The sequence below is a fragment of the Centrocercus urophasianus genome, unplaced genomic scaffold, assembly GCF_019232065.1.
Source record: "Centrocercus urophasianus isolate 14NV4802_14NV808 unplaced genomic scaffold, USGS_Curo_1.0 seq_10, whole genome shotgun sequence".
Classification (NCBI taxonomy): domain Eukaryota; kingdom Metazoa; phylum Chordata; class Aves; order Galliformes; family Phasianidae; genus Centrocercus; species Centrocercus urophasianus.
The window spans coordinates 78,821,224-78,838,523 of NW_024884142.1; the positions used below are offsets into that span (position 1 = coordinate 78,821,224).

At 38.8% G+C, this 17,300-nt stretch overlaps 2 protein-coding genes across 2 annotated transcripts in view; one reads left to right on the top strand and one right to left on the bottom strand.

The window, feature by feature from the left end:
* Positions 1-15: 15 nt before the first annotated feature.
* Positions 16-17,300, top strand: part of THADA (THADA armadillo repeat containing) — a 211,502-nt gene continuing 194,217 nt past the window's right edge. Inside the window, exons 1-3 of the mRNA XM_042826019.1 lie at positions 16-147; positions 527-663; positions 2,818-2,893. The gene's annotated coding sequence lies outside the window, so the exon portion shown is untranslated. The remainder of the gene's footprint in view (positions 148-526; positions 664-2,817; positions 2,894-17,300) is intronic.
* PLEKHH2 (pleckstrin homology, MyTH4 and FERM domain containing H2) overlaps positions 4,846-17,300 on the bottom strand; it is a 51,406-nt gene continuing 38,951 nt past the window's right edge. Inside the window, exons 20-30 of the mRNA XM_042826222.1 lie at positions 16,763-16,942; positions 15,313-15,410; positions 14,644-14,821; positions 13,478-13,633; positions 12,775-12,872; positions 12,238-12,379; positions 11,350-11,495; positions 9,618-9,747; positions 8,722-8,808; positions 7,012-7,149; positions 4,846-5,959 (exon numbers count right to left, since the gene is read on the bottom strand). Coding sequence (XP_042682156.1) covers positions 5,777-5,959; positions 7,012-7,149; positions 8,722-8,808; positions 9,618-9,747; positions 11,350-11,495; positions 12,238-12,379; positions 12,775-12,872; positions 13,478-13,633; positions 14,644-14,821; positions 15,313-15,410; positions 16,763-16,942 — 1,536 coding nt within the window. The 3' untranslated portion in view covers positions 4,846-5,776. The remainder of the gene's footprint in view (positions 5,960-7,011; positions 7,150-8,721; positions 8,809-9,617; positions 9,748-11,349; positions 11,496-12,237; positions 12,380-12,774; positions 12,873-13,477; positions 13,634-14,643; positions 14,822-15,312; positions 15,411-16,762; positions 16,943-17,300) is intronic.

The window sequence follows — 17,300 nt, forward strand, 5'->3', positions numbered from 1 at the left end:
GTGCTCCGGTCCGCCCTCCCTCAGCCCTTCTTATAGGGGCTGGGCGGCACAGGGCAGTTTCTCCCCTTCTCGGGGTTGTGGGGTTGCTTGCTGGTTCCTGCCGCTTCGTTTTCGGGGCTACAGAGCGTGGCGAAGTGCCTTGTGGAAGTGAGTGCGGCTGGTGAGAGCAGGCTGAGGTGGTGGAGTCGCTGGGTGGTTTGCAGGTGGTGGTTGGAGCTCTTGTTTTAAGGCGGCACGCTGCTTCACCCGCGAGGTCAGGGACGGACGAGCTGTAAATGCTGGGACTTGTTAACAGAACCGTACAGGATCCTGAGTTGAAGAGATCCGCAAAGGTCACGGAGTCCAATTTCTGTCTCCACGCAGCACCGTACGAACGAAATTCACTCCCTGTGTCTGAGAGCATTGTCCAAACGCTCCTTGAGCCGCAGCGGCTCGGGGCCGTGCCCACAGACTGTGCAGCCCGTTCCACGTCCCCCGCCCTCTGGTGCAGACCCTGTCCCTAACCCTCAGCTGTCCCTCCCCTCAGCTCCATGCCGTTCCCTCGGGCCCCGAGCAGAACTCAGTGCTGCCCTCCGCTCCCTGTGAGGAGCTGCAGCCGCCATGCGCCTCCTCTCAGCTCCTCTAGGCTGGATCTGGCTGCTCCTCGTACTCCTCGTCCTCCAGGTACTTCACTGTCTTTGCAACCCCCCTTTAGATTCACTCTAAGAGCATTATGTTCTTCTTACGCTTTATCACCCAAACCCGCACCCTGTGCCCAAGGGGAGGCAGCGCAGAGCAGGACGACCCTTCCCCTCACATGGTGGTAGCAGTGCTGGGCCTGTGGGTTGTCAGGGCATGCTGCTGGCTTGCATTCAACTTGCTGTTATGCAAAACTCCTAGATTCCCTTCTGCGGGGCTGATCTACAGCCTCTCAGCCCGTAGTCTGTATATGCCCAGGGCTGCCCCATCCCAGATGCAGAATCCAGTGCTGCTCATGGAAAATTCCTTGCAGTTGGTGATTGCCCAGCTCTCCAATCTCTCAAAATCTCACTTCAAGGCATCTCTGCCCTCGAGGGAGTCAACAGCTCCCCCCCAGTTTAGAGTTGTCTGCAAATGTACTTGGTATACCCTCAAGTCCTGGATCCAAGTCATGGACAAAAACATTGAAGAGAACTGGCACCAGAATGGCCGTTGTTTTCTAGTTTAATATTTTACTTCAGCCTTAGGCATTGTCTGTTAATAAATTCAGCTTCTGTGAAGCTGTGGAATGACCTCATCTTATGAATGAGAGGTAGGAAGGGGGTAAACCTGAGCAGACAAGTCACGAGTTTGGGCAGTCAGGGAAGTGACCCACAGTCCAAAAGAGCAACAGGAGCTGGCCTTCTGTATCTGAGTAACTGCTTTGTGTCTTGAGAGAGCTGAGGTAGAAAAACCAAGCTTAAACAATCTCTTACCTACTGTTTTGATTGAAATCTGTAAATAGGCCTCACGTGTAATGATTAAGTCAGAATTCATCCCAACTGCTTCATCCTTCCACATACGTTTATGTTGCAAGAGACAGGTCTCGTGTACTATTTGCTCTTTGAAAACATTTTTTCTCCGTTGTGACTTCCACAGTCACACAGTTTCAGTTCCAGAAGTCTTAATCTGATTGTCTCAATTCACTTCCCGCTTTTTACGTGACTCTTCTAAGGCATTTGCTAACCTCTGCAGAAACCATGGTATTGTTAAAGGAGCTTCTGGATTTCCATTACATTCCAATCCAATGTCCATTACAGACATTGCTGTTGTACCGCAGCATGTCTTCCTGATGCCATTCTAAACACGTTTCTTCCGTAATTTTCATTTCTACGACACATTTCTGGTATCTCGCTATATGAAGCTAGTGCTTGACCTACAATTGGCAGATAAAAGCCCTGCCAAAGAAAACAAAACTGATGTGGGAATGGCTCCTGGAACTGTGATCTCATTATATATAACTGCAACAGCAGGAGTATAACACTAAAAACCAAAGTATGTTTATAATTATTCGCTCCATGGCAGAATGGCGAAAAAACTGGAAAATGCTCCAGTACAAATCTGAGCTGAGGGCAAAGTAAAGGGTTCACGCTTAATAAGCTCTGCTGAAGTCCAGTTTGGAAATGAATTTGGAGTTTTCAGTACTTTCAGTTTCTTCTTACTCTATTTCATTTCCTTTACTGCCCTAAGAAACTGGAAAATAATAACTTTTTCTTTCTAATTCTTTATCACTGAATTACTAATCACCTTAGTTAATTTTAACTCAACTTAATGGATCTCAGTAAAGCTGTATGGGCTGTTAAATCTTTACCTAAAAGTTTAACAGATTCATTCCTTTATGCAAGGATGGTTTTCTTCCTTCAGGACCTGATGTATAAAACCTATAATAGTTTGAGAAATAATATCAGCTCTAAGTATTTACCAGCATTCCTTTGTTGATAAATATGTATTTTAAATTTAAATATCTATTAAAAATTAATAAGAAAATACTAATTTTGTGGACTGCATTGCTTTAGAAACGAGTGGTTTGCTTACTAGTACTGCCACACAAAAATTGAAAAGGCAAACTTAGAAATTCATATTGCTATTCAATATGAATTGAATGGTATTTTCACATCAATGTGTTTTATACAGTTACCATTGACTGACCTCTCAGTCGTTATAGACCTCAGATTCATTGAACATCCCCATACAGATTTTTGCAACTGAGAGCTAGCTCAAAGCAAGAACAAACTGCTCTGAAGTTAGTGATGGAAGGTGAAGTCTCCTTCTATGTGCCAACATATTAATCTCATCCTGAATTATGTCTTTACAACCTAGGTTCTTCAGCATCAGTCCCAGAGGCCACTGCTCATTTCGCAGCTCACATGGTATCATTGCTGCTGAAGATAAGAAGGTAAGAAAGCTCTAACTTCCTGCCTGAGCTTTAGTCGTGCATTGGGTGGCATGGTGTGAATTATTTTGATGGATGATTCAAGGTTTGTGCTGAGATGTGAATCACTCATGAGGCTCAAGCTGGTGAGGGAGACAGAATAGATTAACTTTTTGCCTGAAATTGTCAGTTTTGCTGACTTACATTGTGTGGTATCTTCTTAGTAGGTCTGGGACTAGAGCAGCTTGCAGCAAGCTCCCCAGAGACTTGCACTGCTCTGCAAGTTAAGCTGTTGAAGTGTGCTCATCTGTGTAAGAGATTGTCCTTGCGGATGTAGTTAACTTAAGGGGAGTGTTTGCTTGATTAGCTGATGTTAATGAAAATCCTGGAGGACACTTCATTGCTTGGTGTTGTATGGTCATGTCATGATTCTGAGTGTATTCATTTCATGAAAATTACACAGCATTTGTGGGAATGCGATTATATGGGATTAAGGCTGACATGTCCTGTGCTGCATCCTTATCTTCAAATTGGAGAGAGGCGATTTGAAGGCTGGACTATTGGATGAAGAATTGGTTGGGTGCTTGTAGACAGAGTTGTTGTCAATGGCTCTGTGCCCATGAGGCAGCTGGTCATGAGTTGTGTCCCTCAGAGGTCTATCTTGGAATCAATACTCTTCAGCATCTTTATCAGTGACATACAGTGGGATTGAGTGTACCCTCTGCAAGTTTGCTGATGGCACCCAGCTAAGCAGTGCAGTTGGCACAAGAGAAGGGAGGGACACTATCCAGATAGACCTGTGAGGTGAGAACACATGAGAATCTAATGAGGTTCAACATGGCCAGCTGCAAGGTGTTGGTTGCACTTGGATTGAGGCAATCCCAGCTATGAGTACAGACTGGGAGAAGAGCTCTTCGAGAGCTGGGGATCCTCAACAGCCTGATTTAATGATTGGCAATCCTACCCAAGGCAAGGGTGTAACTTGATGATCTTTAAGGCCCCCTCCAACCCCCTCCAACATAAACCATTCTATGACTTACAATAAAGTCAGTCATAGTAATTGCTGGAGGTGGAAGTTGCTGCCAGACAAATGGAAACTACAGCATGGATTGCTTCTGGAAGTCTGATTTAGGAATATATTGCAGTAGCAAGAGCTTAACACTAAAAGACAAAGCAGTGTCAGGAGCTGCTGCTGACTCTGCCTCTCTAATTTTCAGTAGAAAGCACTGAGCCATAAAACGGTGGTAGAATCCTGCAGACTGAACTTGTGGCAGGATTTTGAGAGCTTTCAAAAGGAATGGATTTATCAAGTCAGCCTGCCAACTTGGCCTTCCAGTCTTTAATACTCTGTTCTTTTTGCATTCTGTATCTCCCACCTATTCTATTTCATTTCTTCAGGAATCCCTACCTTCCACTGAGAGCAAACAGCTGAAAACTACTTCTTTCTCAATCTATATATGTGTAGATATATATATATAATCTTAAAATATATATATATATATATAAAATCTTAAAATGTATATATATATATATAATCTTAAAATGTCGTAAAACAAAGGAGTTTTTCAAACATGAGATATTAATATTCATCACTATGAAATTGCTGCAGTTCAAAGTAATCAACTGTTTAATCATCCTTGATTATCAGCATGAACAGAAGTGGAAATTGTGAAATGTAGTCAAAATGTTTGACTAGCCTTGCTATGGCTGGACCTAAATTATCTACTAGAGTATTCTGCTGCTGATCTATTTCAGAGCCTGCAGAAGTGTTTCTTTGCATGGAAACTGTAAGATTTGGAATTAAAATTGTGTCATTTTTGTATCCTTGACCCTACACAGCACTGAGGCTTGTGGCTGAAAAGGGGAACCAGGAAGTACTCCAAAGTCCCATAGTGCAGATATAGCATTTTACCTTTGGTGTGTGAGAACACTGTGTTATAATACAAGCTGTATAGAAACAAATGAAAAACAAGTAGTACACCTTTTATAAAATATTATTCCGAGTCAATGTATATACATTATAGACATGGCACTTTACATGTCACATATGTCTCCAAGCACAACAATTCAAGCTGTCTTTCTGTGTTATTCCTGTGTTTTGAGTTGAGTCATTCTTGCATCTGGATTATATTATTTATTTCTGTATTAAAGAAGAAATCAGGTAGATGATCTTGTTTGACAAAACTATACTAAACCCAGTGCCTTTCAAATTTAGAATTTTCCAAAAGGCTGGAGCTGAGAGGGATTATTTAGAAATTTTTCAGGTCAAGATGAAGATTTGCCACGTGGAATAGCTGTATAAAAAGCTTAAAAGTATACTGGGAGAATACTCTTCTGATCTGTAATAGTTACATGATGTGTTTATAAGTTTTTAAAGGAGAAATAATTACATAAAGTGAACAATTTGTTATTTTTTTGTCCCATGGTGATAGTACTGCAAATATGAAGTGGAAATGGAAAATATTCTATTTGACATTTTTCAATAAAACAAAGCCCTTTTCAAAGTGAAGGTTATACAATTCCTATATATATATTTTAAATGTAGATGAATTGTTGAAGACAGTTTGTTCCCTGAGAAAATACCTGAACAATGACTAAAATATATAAAGAATTGTTCCCAAGACCACCTTTCCATAACAATATTGACAGACAGATTTTTGTCACCAATAGGGACAAGCCATCCCCAGCAAGTCAGAATTCTTAACTTGGCTCATCTTCATCATTCCAGTTCAGGCCAGGGCTTTAATTAGAGGGTTTCTCTTGCAATGTACCGTTGAAGTAGAAGTAAACCTTTCTGCCTTTCTTTTGCTTATAGACCTACTTCTGTGATATGTCTTTACATCAGAAAGTTTACTATTGGTGTAGAAACCACGTAACAGGGATGTATTATGACAATATGTAACACTTTCATAACAAAGTTGGGCATTTAGTTGGTCTGTTGTTGATGAGAAGTGGCTGACTTTCCATTTCCTTGAGCTTCTGTCCACTTTGAGGTGTCAGTAATGCCGGTGCAGAGAGGTGATGAGCAGCTCCTTTTTGCTGATGAAAGTTGTTAATATAGCTGGCAATCAGTAGAGTGATCTCAAGAATCTATAACAGGAACATACAAATCTCTCTGAAAAATACAGTGATGTGTTTTGACTGCTGAAAAAATAGCTAACTTTCTTGCTAGTGACAATCACCATCAGCTGGAAAAGTACTTCATCAATCATCCAAGCTAATGACGGGGAGCTTTCTTCTATCACAGCTTGCCAATAATGTAACGCTATTCTCATCATGCTGAAGACTTTGTCTTCTTCAGTCTTAAATGATTCAAACAGATGGCTTACTCAACTGAGAGGTTTTGAAGTCCAATAGATGATGCCCTTACAAAAAACTTTCATGATGTGTTCCCTCAGTTTTCCTAGAAAGTACCTAGAACTCAAGGACTCAAGATACAGAGTAGACTAAAGGAATGAAGACTTCTGGGAAGTCTTTATTTTTCCTTTACAGTCCACCAATCTTGCTTTTAAGGGCACAGTCTGAGAGAAGCTTTAAATAATGCTTTACTCTGCCTTTTCGTATGAAGAGTCATGATTTTATCCAATTTTATACGTGAAATTCATATTTGGAACAGTCTGTGAAATAAAATAACAGCAAAAGATAGGGTTTTTGTTGTTGTTGTAATGCAGTCAGTCTTACCAGTGACTGAGAGAACCTGGACTGAAAAACTTTGAAAAGTTCCTTCACTGAAGTCAGAAATACTCTAGGATTTTAAAGAAGTGACAGATCTTTCAGATGTTGTGTTCTGCAATTCCATTCCAGAATGGAAATACAGCTCCTTAAATATGATCCGTAGTGCTGCTCCATCAGCCAGATTACTTTTTAGGTCCTGCATGTACTTACTGCCCTTAGTAGCCTTCCATGTCCTTACATGAAAAGTTTGGAATGCTATCTAAAGGGACATGAAAGCACAGTATTGTCGCTGTTACTTCTTATGTTACTAATTATTTCTCCCTCTAAAAGATATCTGCCAAAAGTCAGTGTGAGAACACCAGGAATAAAGAAGATGCTTCATCTTTTACATTGGTTAAGGATTACCCACTTCAGAAATAGTAGAAAAGTGGCAGATGGTGGAAAACTATGCCAGGTAATATACCAACCTTGGGTTTTGTCATGGCGAAAAGCAGTTTTTCAGTTGTTTTGTCCTTTGTCTGAGCATCATTAACAACCAACATAAAATCATCTTGATAGCCTCCAAAAGTCATCAGGCTCTTGTATGTGTATGTAACTGTTAATCGCTTAAAAAAGAAACCCGAAAGCTATAAGCAGGTCAATGCAAGAAAAACGCATCAGGACAAGTTATTGTCTTACAAACATCATTATATGTGGACTTTTCAAAATGTTGTCGTTTCCCTCTTCTGAATCCAAATTCTATTCCAAATTAACTATATTAAAGATATTATAAGCAGCTTTCAACTTGAGTCTAATTCAATTTATGTAACTCTTGACTAACTTAGAGAAGTTCTCCATAGGGATTCCATTTGAAAATGAAATAGTGTCTCAGTAAGTTAAATGGTAGGGTATTTGGCATCTAATGTTATTAACTCCAGGATTTCTTATTGTGCAGTGATGTAGTTTACAGAAACACAAATTAATGTAACTTCTGTTTTGTTTTTCTTTTTTTCCCCTCATCTCTGATGGCACATGGGTGCACTTCAAAGCTCCTCCTCTTTGCCCAGTGGGGCTCTTACTGTTCAGTGTTCAGCACCACACGAGTGGCCTTCAAGTCTTCAGTTAGCATGTGGTTTATTGTTAAAACCCCTATTAATATGCCTCAGATACTCAAAAATTAATCATAAGACAACACCTGTGAAATAACTGTTTCAGTTACGAAAAACAGTTTCTGATACCCTTGATACTTATTGCAGAAAGTCAGGATGCTGCCTGGAAACCGAGCATTTCTTTAATGGAGGGCAGGGACTGCCTACATTGTAAACAGGCAGTGTTCTGCAGGAATCCTGTACATAGCACTGTGGGTAGACAAACTGGTGTTTATAGGGCTTTCTTCAGTCTCATGCAACGTTCATTCTCGTACTACTCATACTTCTACAGCTACTGCATAGTTTTGCTTTCTTTGCTGTCTCATCTTCCGTTCTACTATTTTTTTTTTAACTGCAAAGAAACATAATGGAAAGGCCCATATCAATACAATTAGGAATCTGAGATTTTAATTTTCTGATATTTAATATTAGTACTTGCTAATAGCGACATGCTGTTCAATTTCTTTGCAGGACATAAATCAAAGCAGGGATTTTCTCAGGTGCTGCCTTTTTAATGCTGATTACCAGGAGTTGTTTTCTGTGAAAACTTTTATCACAAATCAAAGAAAAATCAAAGCCTAAAATGACATAATTAAATAAGACTGGGTTATATCACCTACTATTAAACAAAAAGAATACAATGAACATAACAATCTTTTTAAGTAACAGCACTTAACAGTAACAACAGAGTGAATGCATTATGAATTATAATGGAAAATGAAGTCTTCAGGAAAAGAAAATTAATGTTATTCTAAAAACTGTAACTGTAGATGTCCTGACATCTGAATGATTAAAATATTAACATTTCATTAAAAGATATAAAAACTCTGTCTGATAAACAAAAATAAATTCTGTGCAAAGAAATCATTACTTATTTCTATTATTAGTACGACTTTAATGATAACATTAAAGCCTTTTTGAAAGGAATGAATTTCTGCTTTAAGACAAAGACTAGATAACGGCATGGAAGACTGATGCCATCTTTTGTGTACTATTCTGCTGAATCTCCCTCTCTGCTCAGTATTTAAAAAAAGAAAAAAGGTCCCTTACCATAGTGCTGTAATCGAGGATGCTTATGCCATCTTCATGTACAGCAAACCATATGAAGGACTTCTCAAGTGAGGATGTTGCTAGAGGCTATAAAAAGAAATGTTCTTCATTACTACTTCAAAATGATACTATGTAAAATCACTGTCAAGGATCAGCTAACACAGAGCTCCCTTCACTGGCAGGTAACAGCAGAGGCATGCAGTAGGCCAGTGGGAGAGCTAAGAACTCAGCCTAATACTCGTGAAGCTTCCCTCAGTGCTTCATCCAATAAAATGTACAGTCTCATCAGCAAATTCTACTTTTAAGTTTGAAATTTTGTTCACTAGTGCATACCTGTGTGTGCAAAGAATGGAGTGCTGGTAAATAATTTAAACACGTGTGTGTGTGTATATATATATATATATATATATATATATGGATTGCCTAATAAGACATAAGAGAGAAGTAACCCTTGTACTTAGCACAGTTGTTCTTTGAACAAGGAGAATTAAGATATGAGTGGTTTAAGAGAGAGGCCAGCACAGAAGGGAGTGCTCTAAATGGCCTTAATGACGTTCACATTTCTGCCACATTCTGCTTTCATAACCAGTTAATGGTGGCTTTTCAATACTCCAATAGTTATCAGGCAAAAAAGGTATGAAACAAAGTCTTTTTCCAGCTAAGATATGAAAAAAGATACAACCTTGATTAATAACCTAGAACAAGCAGTGAGTTTATTGGGAAGATATTACGTTTTACTCAGTGCTGTGATTATTTAATTTCACCACAACAAATGAGTGACTGGGGAAGAGATTAAATCAGCACATGTATCACACTCATTTCCAACACAAGAGGTTCTAAAAAACTCTGCAAATCGCACCGAAGTAACACCACTCAGATTCCATGAAGTTTCTTACTTTTGCTGCAAACAACTTAGCACCAAAGAACGACCATTTTCTGGCTATGGTGAGATAAATGCGCACGCAGTCTGCGGCGCTGTGCCCCCGGAGAGCCATCCATCTTGTAGACAATCGCTGACAAAGCTGTCTGTTGAAATGAAATATGTCGTTCAGCTATTGAAAGGATTTTAAATACTTACCCTTACAAATTTAATGAGAAAAAAAAAAAATAATAATCCATGTGTTAAAATGGTAATTTAAGTTAATGCACCAACTATTGTTTATACAGTATTAAATTGGAAACATTGTATAATGTTTTAATACATGTGAGAATGACAAAGTTTCTTCTCGTTTCTGCAGCACTGTGATTAAATATTGACGTAGCAGTGGAAGCATAAGGGGAAAGAAAGTGTAGATCAGATTTTAATATGTCTTTACAGGTAATCAATCTGCCTTTATCAGTACTCAACAGCAATGCCAGTTGTCATTCCAAAAATCCATCCAGCTTAGACCTATCTTTACCTGTGGCTAGTGTAGATGTGGAAGATGATGCAGCTTAACATTACTTTTTTTTTTTCTTTTCAATGTGTCTGAGTTCAGCTGCCAGACAGGGTGCTTCCGATGCATGATGCATTCACACTGGCTCTGTTCTCTTGTGGCTCCAAGGTGAGCTGATTCTATAAAATGATCCTATAGAAAACTCATCCTCCAAAAGCACCCTGGCACACCTTTCCAATACACTGACTTTCAGGAATGACTCACCCTGCAGCCACAAGATTATTAGATCCAGCCCACTAAAAGAGAAGGAGAATGCATAGTAGAGAGGAGATCTTTCACTTGCAGCTCACTCTTACTGGAAGTCTATGAAGTCAAACTGCACCCTTAGCAAAAGAACACAAGAAAAGGGACAGGCATAGAGTGACTCCTTCCCCTCCATAGACTTCCACTTTCTGTATATTTGTAGTTTAGGAACTACTTGAACAGCTGAACAGACTTAGCCTCCACAAGTCAGTCTGATGTAATGCTTCTTACACTTTGTTCTTTGAAATTAATCATGTACCTTTCTATTTTTTTAACTGTAAATTTTTGAATGTCCCTGTTAAATTCTTGGCATGTAATAATGTTACTTTGTATGTATAATAGCTTTAAACTCTCTCAGCTCTGTAGTAAAGAATGAAGAAAACATTTCTGCAGTGTGTACCGGTCTTCAAAATTGCAAGGCTTTGATTTTGGGCAGTAAATTTTCTGTTGTTATTTACTTTAATAGGTGTTGAGTGAAATAACTTGCAAATTATTCATTTAAAATTAGGTGATACACTGCTAGTAAGTTGGCTAAGTTTCCATACTGCAATCTGACTGGCTGCAAGAGATTGCACATTGGAATAGCAAACACTCTGATATACCCCTCACGTCGTTGACTTTCAGTACTTCTTTAGCTCACACTCAGGCTTAAATTAGAGTTGCCGAAATAAATATTTGAAATAAACATTTCAAAATCTCTGGGTTTTGTAACACTGTGTAGGAATCTGTCTGTTCTAAAGCTTTTACTTGAATGCAGACTTAATGGTGGTACTCCGTGAGATTTGTAATGCACCAAGGAAATGGGGTCTTGAATTCAGTAAGAATGTGAGTTTCAAACGCAGGTCTAAGAAAACAGGGCATAACAGGAAGTGAGACCTTATGGCAATTAAAAAGCTCCTCATTTTGGTGCTGAACTTTCAGTGAATCTGAATAGCAAAACACATCTCACCTTAACTGTTCCTCTGAACAACCAAGCCTGTATCTCTTAGGGTAGAATCTCTCCAAAACTTGTTTTAATGTTTGATTGGATTTGGACTGGGATGTGACCTGCCCTGCTGGCGTTGAGAAAGGCCTTTCAAAATCTCCAATCTCTACCTAAGGAAAAGATCATGAAGGAAAAAAACAATTGTTCTTGCAGAGTAACTTTCCAGCTGGGTATTTACGATCAGCTAGCTTCTCCTGTCTGTCCAAGTAAAAAATGAAAATGTTTGTCAGTAATCAGCTGGTGCTTAATTTGCTGATACAGAATCCAAGCAAGTCATTTTATTTTTGATTATCTGATATTTACCATGCAATAAAGATAAATATCAAATACAAAACATACAAATGTAGAGTACAATACCATCTGGTTTCTCTCTGAGATTGCTACATTTTCAGCTACACAAACCAGTTTAGATTTGAGTAACACCATCAAATAACTTTCTCAGTAATCTTTTAATCTTTTTTTAAAGTGGAACAGATTGTAGCAAGACCACATCTAACAAAAGACCTGTAGGCTTTCACTAAACAGTTGTTACTCTGGTATATTAACTTGCAGAAATTGTTTAAAGACTAGCAAATGAACAAATGCTATGTTACTGTATGATATTCAATCAAAGCGGGCCTTACTGTGCAGGAGGTAAAGGAAGTTTTATCCTTACTGGTGCCAACAGCAGTGCGTGCAGTAGAGCATTTCCACTTTAGTTCAGAAGTTAACATCACACCAAGCTTGCAGCCCAGTCTGTTTCTTGCACTATCATGTGTGAAAGGTGAAGCTCACTTGACTGTCAAGCAACTCTGAACCATTCCTTAATTTAAGGCTTCCATCTACAGAACTGAACGAATGCACAAGGATTACCTGAGCTAGAAGAGCAGACAGTTCCATTGCTAGTTCTTTATTTACGGGGAAGAGCCCATTGACTATTTGATCATTTGTCTGATAGACTAGCAGCAGCTTCTCCCTTTCTGTCTCTCCGTGGACTTGAACTGAAAAATAAAGCCTGCAGAAAAGACAAAGTTATTAAATAAATTAGATTGGGAACAGTCTTAGCCCTGAGGATTAGTAGTATATGCTCTGAATGTGAAATGCTTATGTCAGTGTCAAAACACATAAATAGAAAACATTTAAACCAGTGGGCAAATACTTAATTTCAGTCTTCAGAATTCAATTTTGCCTGTATCTTTTTAGCAGCTGTGATCACCTTTGATGAGGTTTAAAACAAAACAAAACACAAGCCTATATATATATTTAAAATTGCTTTAGTTACGCTCATTTACTATTTTTGTTGCAAGCTTTGAGTCAGCCACTATTTTTCAGGTGAAGGAACCACAAAAATTAGAAATATATATAATAGTTCCTGAGACAAGGCAGGGATGTTATAATTGCCACACAAACCTGCTTTTGTAAGTTAGGCGGACGGTCCTTGTGCCTTCACATTTCCCGGGATGTTGCTCTTTAGAGGCTTGCTCCCATTTTGAAATAATGTCACAGATCTAGAAGGGAGTCAAAAAGAAAGTGACTTTTGTATGTATTCACCTTTCAAAGTACCTGTGAATAAAAACTGCCTACATATTTTAGTATCATTTACCTATTTCATATCAGAAACTCATGTACATTAAGTTTTTAAACTGACAGGTAACTTTATGAGCTATTCTTAGTTGGAACATTTCATAATTAGGGATTTTTGTTTGTTTGCTTATCTGGCAACACCCACGAAACAAACCTTTGGAAACAAACCATACCACACGTGTATGGAAAGACCAGTTAGCTGATTTAGCAGAAGCCAATGAGTGTTTAATTGTACAAAGTGAGTTGTTAATTAATCAAGTGCCTTTGATGTCTGCCTTGCCTTTCTGCTGCATGAAGCTTTTCAGGTGCTTTCTATTAACTGTTTCTTGTAATGTTTATATGAAGTTTGATATGATGTGCAAGCAGAGTGGTGCCTGACAGCTGGTGGATGTGGCCAGATGGGGAGGAGGCAGAACAGAGGACCAATGAGTCCTGCTGGACTTCATGGTACCATTCCTTCATAGATGAACCTTTTGGGGAGCAGTAATGTGATCAGCTTGTAAAATCATTTTTATCAAGGAAGAAGTACCTTGATGTTTCCTTGTAGACAGTGCTCTATATCTTTGCCAGAGGGATCGTCAGAGAAGAGTGCAAATCCTGACTGAGCTGGCTTCCTCATTCCTGTATCCTGGTTCAGGGTGTTCAGAAATTCGTCCACTGTGGTAGAGGCATCAAACCCAACAACCTAGAAAAGCACCCCAAATCTATTTTACTACCAATCATTAAAAAAAAAAAAAAAAAAAAAAAAAAAGATTCTGAAAGATGAGAATACCTCTAGAACATGAGACCCATTCCATTCCCTTTGAATAACTTAGTGTCATTGAGAAGTACAAATTGGTCATTAACTGAGCCCATTGATGTGATTCATTTATTTCCAGTTTTCATAGCCCTTTAGGGTAGGTATTTTTGAGCAATGTATAAATAAATAACAAGCAATTATTCCTTTTTTTTTCCTCCAAACTTCAGTCTGGAAACTTTTTAGAGTGGTTTAAATACATGTTGATTTTTCTCTTTTACTGGCCATGCAGCAAGAAACTTTTAGAAGGGAAAAAGAAAAACAGTTTGTTTTGCTGTTGCCTGAAATAGACATTATTCAATATAGTTTTGACTTAATATAAAAAGTCACCATTTTGTAATCTTCTGAGTTGTTTAAAAAAAAAAAAAACAAGAGACTTGCATCAGCATGCATGGAAGCCCAGGGAAAGCTTTCTTACAGGCTTTGACTGATGAATTCCCAAAAGGATTAAGAATGAAACTGTGTTTTCTGTAACAAATAGGGTTATCCTTCATGACTGCTGATGGGAGTTACAGCTGCATTTTTGTGCTTTCTGTGAGGTATTTAACTTTTAAGGTATCTGGTGAGACGAAGTGGAATTGAATACCCTTCTCTTTTCTTAAGTTGAATTCATTCATCCAGTTGTGAGGTCAAATAAGCAATGGAACTTTAAGATGTCTCATTTTTAAGTGTTTTTAATATTTTGATTTCTTTTAAAGATTCAGTCTTGAACAGTTACTCTTCATTGATCAAACCTGACTCAAATACCTTGTGCCTTGTACCCTGTGTTAGTACTGGCTCAGGATGAAACTTGAAATGTATTCACCTTAACACTTAAAGCTCTATTTCTGATATGCTTCACATGTAAGCCAATAGCACAGGGTTGGGAGAGCCTAGATTTTCTGGTTTCCTAGATTTACCTGGTAAATGCCATTCATGAAATGAACTGGAATACTAAAGGGGAGTGAATGGTGGTAAGGGTTTCTTAGAAGAGTTGAAAGGATTTCCATTCTGGAAGGCCTGGCTTCTCGGTCTCCGTTCTGCTGCGTACGTTCTACACATCGCTGGCAATATATTGCGTATTTCCCAAATTCAGTTCTGTGGCAGAAAAAGAAATCAGGCAATTCTTGGGAACTGGCTGAAAGGACAACAAACTGAGTAGATCTCTCTAGAGATGTGAGATGGGAGGAGCATTCAGGTCTTGCAGCAGGATTTCCAGCATTTTTCCCCAGGGAATTTCAAGGAGAGTGAAAGAGATGAACAGAATTGGGTAAGAGATGAACATAATTGTGTAAAAGATGAACGTGGCTCAGAGCATTTTGTGTAACTGCCACAGATTTGAGCCTTCGTGCTTTAGCAACCTGCAGTCAGGATTCCATTGCAAAATATTTTTCAAAACAAAGGAGCTTTTCCAGTTGATGCATAGAAAGAACACTTGCTACCTGTTAGTACTGGAACGCAATTCTACTCAAATTTATTATAAAATGAATGTCAGAAGATAAAACATACGTATATATCAAATGACAGATTGGAAATAAGGTACTTAAAGAAGACTAGTTGACCAGCAGGCTAATAATACTCAGGCATACCTGGAATCTGCATTCTTCTTTAAATGAAGCTTAAGAAGCCAAAGGAATGGGTGCTGGGGCAGAAATAGTCCAACGCAGAGAGCCAAGAGCTGCAAGCCCTGGACAAAAGGAAGACATTCACTGTTTTAAACATCTTACAAAGTAAAACTTCCTGTTCGGCTCTTGGCCAACAGTGTAGCTTACTGTGCCAAGGCAAATATCACACAACTGTAAATAGGAAGGAAAAAAAAAACAAAACAAAACAGAGAAAAAGCTGAGTAAATTAGCTGAATGTCACCTCATTGGAAGTCCAAAACGCTCTGTTTGCTTTTATTTGTGTACAACATGTTACTTTTAGGGCTGGAAATGTGAAGGCAAATCAGTTTGTACAAAAAGCAAACCACAGGAAAAATGAGTTCTAAGGCTACAATGCCAAGCATTGAGTTAATAATTTAAGACCTTAAAAAGTATGTGAGGCTACAAATGTTCTACCAAACAGGTTAACCCTAAATATCATGCCATATAATTATGATGGCAATAATTTATTTACCTGTATTGGAGGGATGGCCTCACCAGTGCTTGGAAATATCAAAGATTTATTTATGTAAAATTTATATTAAAAAATGCATTATTGAATTTCATCAGCCATATGTAATTGCAATGTATGCTGATATGAACATGCTATGTGTTCTGTAAAACCTTTGTGGATGTCTTAGTGATGCACACATACTGTGCATGTTCCAAATATGGGCCTTTTCTAGATAATAGGTGTGCCTGCTAGTCATGTGCTGCTTTCTATGATCAGTCAGGAGAAAACCATGTCTATTACAAAAGCCTTGAAGTGATTATTTCCTTTTTCATCTTCAGATTCATTTCCTAGTTCCATAGGTATGACTGTCATGTGCCCTATCCCAGGTCTGCACATTCTACATGAGTTCTAATTATTGCTTTTCCTTTCAATTTCAGTTAGTTGATACATGTTTAGATATTGGTGAATAACTGGCAGGGGACTAAGGTGGGGAATTTTAAATATATATTCATAATCTAGCATGCAGAATGCATTGAGGACAGCATGAGAAAGTAGGAGGTGACATCTGTCAGAAAAACTGAACACAACTGAAATTCCTCAGCATATTATGCTACGCAGACATCTGGCTTCACGCACCAAAATTCCTGAGGCAGCACCAATGAAAGGAAACATGCAGTAAAAGAGAATTAGGTTCCACATGTTGTCTTAATGCTTGATGATAGCCAACACTGTATGCTGAACCATTAAAAACAGCATAGGCAGAGATATGCCCTGTCATCAGGTGCGAGTACTTTCATGGAGCATAACGTGAGCTTTGTTGAAGATACAGCAGTAATAAGACATTTCAGGATTTTATATGATTTTATGCAGATGCTACAGAAGTGCGGAGCCCCTTTACCATTCCAAACATACTGTGTAATTTCTTCACTGCTGTTGAAATACCTGTATTGGTCCTGCCTGGTTTTGTGGATGTCGACGTCTGGTCTGTTTAATGAGCTGGCAACAGATCTCATTTTGAAGTTCAGGATGTGTGAGGCAGATCTGCAAAGCACTTTGGGCCAAAGATACGTGGTAGTCAATGGCAGGAGAGTCAACTGCAGCATTTATAAATAACTGGCAGGTCTAGAAATAAAACAGTTAAGCAAGTGAGTTTACATACAGAAGGCTCCAACCAATCCTGCTGACATTCTGCGTAACAAAAATGTGCTATAATTGAAGTCACAAATAGCCAGTAAAAGAGGTGAAAAAGGGGACCGGAATGGATGAAAAGCTATAGTTCTTCTAAAGGATAAAAGCAACACTTAAAAAAATGGAGTGTATGCTGGTAGGTGTCGCAACAGTTGTGGCGGCAGGGAAGTTTAAGGACATGTTGCCTGAACACAGCTTACCCCTGTGCAGGACTTTAAAATGCAAGGTGGGCAGCGCGCAGTGTAAAACAGTTGTGCAAAGACTGAGAACAGCACGGGGAGATGAATTTTCA